The 6,000-nt window shown below is 43.8% G+C and overlaps 1 protein-coding gene across 1 annotated transcript in view; it reads left to right on the top strand.

The window, feature by feature from the left end:
* Positions 1 to 3,873: 3,873 nt before the first annotated feature.
* The window catches only part of PPFIA1 (protein tyrosine phosphatase, receptor type, f polypeptide (PTPRF), interacting protein (liprin), alpha 1), a 65,892-nt gene continuing 63,765 nt past the window's right edge, over positions 3,874 to 6,000 (top strand). The window contains exons 1-2 of the mRNA XM_015410857.1: positions 3,874 to 3,989; positions 5,102 to 5,365. Coding sequence (XP_015266343.1) covers positions 5,102 to 5,365 — 264 coding nt within the window. The 5' untranslated portion in view covers positions 3,874 to 3,989. The remainder of the gene's footprint in view (positions 3,990 to 5,101; positions 5,366 to 6,000) is intronic.

Here is a 6,000-nt window from a genome sequence, read left to right as displayed (position 1 = left end):
TCTTGTCCAAATAGATTGCCTGTGTAGAGAAGAAAATAATTACAATGGGATTATCCATGGATTCTGTGTATGCTGTCTTTCACAAATGCATATCAGTTAATCAAACACAGAATCCTGGATAATGAAATGCAAAAACTAGTTAGCAATGCAAATAAATCCTGCTCCCCCTTAAATTTTGGAATTGTCCCAATTATTGGCCATCTGCCTTCTTACTTATCAGCCCTCCATGCCCCACAACTGCGCCAAGCATTTGCACTCACTAGATGCAATACCATTCCATCTGCTGTCACTCATGGTAGATATAAAGGGATATCATATTCAGCAAGACTCTGTGTATGTAATCTAAATCAAGTTGACTCGGTTTTCCATATTCTCCTATACTGTCCCCAATATGATAATATACGTTTTACTCTTTTAGACCCAATTTTATCTAACATGATAGGCTGCCCAGATGCTCTGAAGGTGCGCCATCTCCTGAATGATTTGTCACCTGAAATAACTGAAAAGGTTGCCTTATTTCTAAGTTTGGTAATTAAGGATCGATTGCGCAATGCATAGGTGCATATGATTGACTCATTTCTCCTTGTTACCCCCTTTATCTGTTTATATTTCTTCCTGTAACTTGACATATGGCAATAAAGGTATGTGTATGTGAGTACTTCCCCTCTGCTCAAGCTTGAACTGCCCTCAAACTGTCCAGAAGATGTGTTCCGTCTGGCGCTAAGTCAAGAGCCTTATGGATGTGATTCAACGCACGGCCAGAGTAAAGGAGAATTAAATCATTTTTTATTAAGTTCCTCCACATGCATTCAGAAGATTTCTTTACTTACAATCAAAGCTGAATAACTGGTGAAGTTCACATCTTTGTAAAATAATTCAGTTCACTGGCTCATGGTGAAAAAGATTGCGTGCTCCCACCTCCTTGCCGTTTAAAGAGTAGACAAAGAAACGGGAAGAGAGCTGTAAACTCAAATCCTCGCGCCTCTGGGTGCAGGAAATGACTGTTAATCAGCCAGTCACAGGGATGCTTTGGGATGCCTAACTAAAGACTTCAATTCCCAGGGGCAACTGCTCTTAAAGATATATGGCAGTTCTACTTAACTACAGTTAAATGCTGACTGGGGGCAGCACAAGATGTGTTTTGCAATCTCACTTTGAAAATCAGATGGATAGGTGTGCCCCCCCACCCTGGATTCCCCCAAAGCATTGATCAACATCCTTCCTCCAATCTGTTTCTCTTTACGGGGTGGTCTGCAACACACTCCCTTGCCATTTTATCATCTTTGTTTCTACTTTATTTTTACCTGGAGAACTCCCACAGATATACAATATCCCCAGCTATTTCCTTTTCAGAATGCTCTGTACTAATCATCTGTGGGGTATGCTGTCCATGAGGACTGCTCCATCAAGTAACAGTTACTTCAGTGTAATAATTTTGCTTTCCCCTTTTCCTTTCTTTCTCTCTTGTTTTTCGTTGATTGCCCCTTATAAAAATATTGGTTATGCTTACCTCCCAGATTCCGAGAACTTGGCTAGATGTTTGTGTTTACTGGATTATTTAAATGTTAAGATTAAACAGAAAATGAATACTGGGGTGGAATCTGTGGACAGCACCTTTCTTAAGTGGGAAAAAAATCTGGTGACATGAAGGCAATTGCTTGATTTTGTGGCTAGTCCTTTCACATAAATAAATAAGCCCTCTCTAGGTTCTCTTCCCCATCCCCATCCTACTCTTGTCTGTCTAATTTGGATTGGCAACCTCTATCACAGGAGTGGAAGCATTTCTAAGTCCTCCACTACACTGAACACACACCATAGGTGTGTTCCAAAAGTAACATGGATTTTTCTTGTATAAATATTACCTACTAATGAGGTCAGTAAAGGCCCAATACTATTTCCATGGGGAAAATATTCGGACACTTGAAGGCAACCAAAGCGCTGAGCCACAAACAGCTGAATGTGGAGTACTCTGGTCACACAGCCTATGCATATTTACTGGGAAGGAAATTCTATTTAATCAGAGTTTAATCCCAGGTAACTACATACATCATTGTAGCCCTCATCAGAATTCATTTCTCGATCTTTTATCCTTAGTCGCTGTTTCTGGATTCCTTCTGAACACACAGACACACAATTTAACATTCATAATTTCTACACCAATCGCAAGATTTGGGTTCTGTTCAAGAAACGCGAAAGCAACTGGGGCAGCGGCACATTGCTCACTCTGTAAATGATTAACCAGTAATATTCCCTCCCCCATCCTCCGTACCGTTCTGAAAAAATGTTAATCCCCCCTTGCCTGAACTAGGGAGTGTGTTTTGTTTCCTCATCTTAACCTAGATCCCTTGCCACTTGCCAGTCTCCTTCCACCCCACCTCTCCTGATCCTTTTTCCGACTCACAAAAAGCACATTTACTGGAGGAAGAATATTCTCCAGCTCCGACTATGTTCATGAGAGAGAGGAAAACCGACAAAAAGCAACGGATCTCGCCCGCAAACATCACAGTCGGCACCAGACTAGCAGAAGATTTCAATTTCCTTTTCCTCCACGAGAAACTCAACACTCTTCGTCCTAGTCCCGTTTCTTGGGGGGAAACAGGATTGTTTTAAAGACCTAACATACAGAAAGATTGCAACAAGAGCTCGTTCTAGAACGCACAAGGGCTGCTAGGTGGTAGAAGCTGGGGGAGGTTGTGGAAGAGACGAGATACTAACCGCGGTGCATTGTGGGCCACGCTCTGGTTTCTACATAGTCGCAAAGGCTGCTGGGGGGAAAACGGGAGGCGGGGACGGAACTGTGAGCGGTAGTCGCGGGCCCGGTTGGAGGGAGGGGAGGAGAGGAAGAGAACCGCTATCGCCTCCCCTCGCCGTCTCCTCAGTGCCGCCACGGGGGACGCCACCGGGCCCAGGTCTCCGCCGCTATCGCCTCCCCTCCTCCTTGGGAAAGGGCAGCCCCGCGTGAGCCGCCTCGGAGCAACCTCGGATGTGCCACACCAGCAGCAGTGGGAGCCGGACTGGGCAGGCCGAGCGCTTGAGGGTGAGAAGCGGAGAAGAGGCCCCCCCGTTCCCGCCGTGTCTTCCTTAAGGCTTCCGGCGGGAGAGGCGCCACCCCACCCCCTTCGCTCGACTCCCGAGGAGGAGAAAGTCCAGGGACCCCCCCCCCCATCCTCCTCCGCGCGCCCCTTTCCCTCGCCTTCGCTGCTTGTAACTTCTCCGCTCCCCTTTCTCGGCTATCCGGCTCGGGGGGGTGGGGTGGGGGGGGATGAGTGGGCTGCGTCTGTAGGCTAGTCTGTGACTTTTCAGGGGGAGGACGGCTGGCTCCGTAATCCCAGGAAAAATCTCTGTAGCCCCCCTCCCCCGTCTCCTGGCGCTTCCCTGCTCCCAGCAGCCTTCCGCAAAATCTCCGTTTAGCAGGAATAAGAAATACACGAGAGAACACTTGGGGAGCTCAAGAAAGGAAGAGGCCCTACGCTGACTAACGGGAGAAGAAAAAGAGGAGCACCTCCCGGCTCCATCGGTAAAAGGGCGATACCTTCGACTTTGTTTCTGTCGATTTTCCTTTTTTTAATTAAAGTAATGCCGTCGTGACCCGAAGTGAGGTTTCTGTACTGTGCCCTGTTGCTTGTCGGTCCAGGACACGACACGGAAGGTCTTCCCCCACCCCCGTACATGCTTCTCCCAGCCGGACTCCTGAAAGACTTGTGGGCCAGGATTAGAAAAAGAGGGAGCTGAAGACTCCTTGTTCGTATCCATTCTTCTGCTCTGGAGAATTTGACTAGTTGGTGCTCCTTTTCTCAACACGATAATGTATTGCCTTGTGTTGGTTTCTGGGCCGGAGACGTATTAATGAATGGACATCGTAGTCAAGCTGAATGGCTGCTGTGCTGTTTGAAAGGTTTTTGGAAATCATCATGCAGAGTTACTGAAAACAGCTGATATTACTGGAATACATTGGCCTCTGGCAAAGCCTCTTTGTTTCATCAAAAAAAGTAAGTGAAGTAACGGGAACGTATAAAAGTGTGTTTTTATTTGCAGCTATAAAAATGATCAATAGAGGACTCAATATGTTGTACTCACTCTCTTGGGTAAGCTCTGATTATGTTGCTCCATGTTTAGCATTAAGTTTATTTTCCTTATGTTCTTCATAATATAATTTTAAACGTATGGTGAGGCGAATTGTTCCCATTGCACAGCCCTTGAGCAAATTGCTTGCTTATGTTTAAGTGAATCATTATGGGCATCTAAAAAGAGCTTTTTTAGAAGAATTATTTAAATGAGTTGGTTTAATAGAAAATAGCTGTTTAGTTTTCTGGCTCAGTTTAGGGGAGTCCTAACTGTTTAAAGTTATTCCTTAAGTTTTGAGATACTATACCAACATACAACAGCCAACATGCATCTTTTATATCAAAGAGATAGAATCATTCTGTGGCTTTTCTCAGAAAGTGCTGGTAAATACAGCCCATTGTTTATCAGGATGTTCTATAGTCACCATCTGTAAAACATGCTACTATGATCCACTACCTTGCAAAGAGGTGAACTTGGGTTTTTGTGGGGATTGTTGTGCTCAGGAGCCTTCTCCTTAACTGATGGCTTCATCTAGCTGCAAAGTATTCTAAGGTTCACTCTGTGGTGGCAAAGTTCTGTTAAAGAGACTATATAGCTAGCACGATGAGCTCTAATTGAATGGCCTACATCCAGTCTTATCTGGCTTTCATGATGGCAGCAAGCAGCTTTAAGAATTTGGGAATGCTTTTTCCTTCAAATAATTGACAGCACTAATTTTAACAAGGCTAATTGTGATTAGGATAGAATAGTTGAAGTGTAACTAATCTATGTTAAATTATCTTGAGCAAGGGAATAGTCTCTTGAATTATGCTACAAGTTCACAATTTGCAAGCAAATTAAATGTAGAGAACAACTGTAATGTAATGTGATTGTAAAACCACTTGTTTTCTACTGCTATAGCTACTGCTATCAGATAGGAGAGAATTGGGAAGTCCTTGTTATAAAGTTTGGTATAGCCACTACATGTAAGACTATTCTGCATTCGTAATTATTTGCATTTTTAATAGTATAACTAAGTCTGAAACTTCCTTTAAAGATGATGTGCGAGGTGATGCCAACTATCAGTGAGGCAGAGATTCCCTCAGGGGGAGGTGGAAGCCATGGTTCAGGTTCCCCCCTACAGTCCGATGCTGATTCCCATTTTGAGCAATTAATGGTATCCATGTTGGAGGAGCGAGACCGCCTGCTGGACACACTACGAGAGACTCAAGAGACACTAACATTAACGCAGGGCAAACTGCATGAAGTTGGTCATGAAAGGGACTCTCTACAACGACAATTAAATACTGCACTTCCCCAGGTATGTTTTAAATGAGTGGTCATTTCCAAGTTCAGGTTAGATCACATCAGCAATCAAACCTTTCCATGTAGTTCAAGGTGGCTTACAATAATAGCTAAAAACAACAATATGGGAAGGAGAAGTATTGAAGTTTATAAAATACTTATGGTAAACTGATGTCGTCTTTGCTAATTGAAAAATCTGCCTTCAGCATTTCATACTTAATAGAAATTTTCAGTCTTTGAAGTAATAGCTGTTCGTCACTGAGGACCACCTCTCCCCATACTGTCCAGCCTGCCATTTAAGATCTGCTGAACAAGCACTGTTCTCTATGCCCTTCAGAGGTGAGGTGGGTGGCAACTAGAGACAGGGCTTTTTCAGTAATGGCACCTTGCTTGTAGAATGCCCTGCCCCTTAAGGCTCACCTGGCACTTATGGTGCTTTGTTTTAGGCATCATGTCAAAATGTTTCTCTTCACCCAAGTTTTAATGAATGGGTTGATTTTTTTAAACACTGTTTTATCCAGGAAATTGTGGTTCTAAGTTGTCTGTTGTCTGGTTTTTTATGATTTGTTTTTATGCTGGGCTGGGGCTGTTTAATGCTGGCTTGACTTAATATCTTTTCATGTTTCCTTGTTTCTGTAGAGCTGACATAAA

Source organism: Gekko japonicus, unplaced genomic scaffold (assembly GCF_001447785.1).
Source record: "Gekko japonicus isolate JY-2015 unplaced genomic scaffold, Gekko_japonicus_V1.1 scaffold65, whole genome shotgun sequence".
Taxonomy (NCBI): domain Eukaryota; kingdom Metazoa; phylum Chordata; class Lepidosauria; order Squamata; family Gekkonidae; genus Gekko; species Gekko japonicus.
The sequence above is the reverse complement of the archived record's forward strand: the minus strand, read 5'-3'. Positions and strand labels throughout refer to the sequence as shown.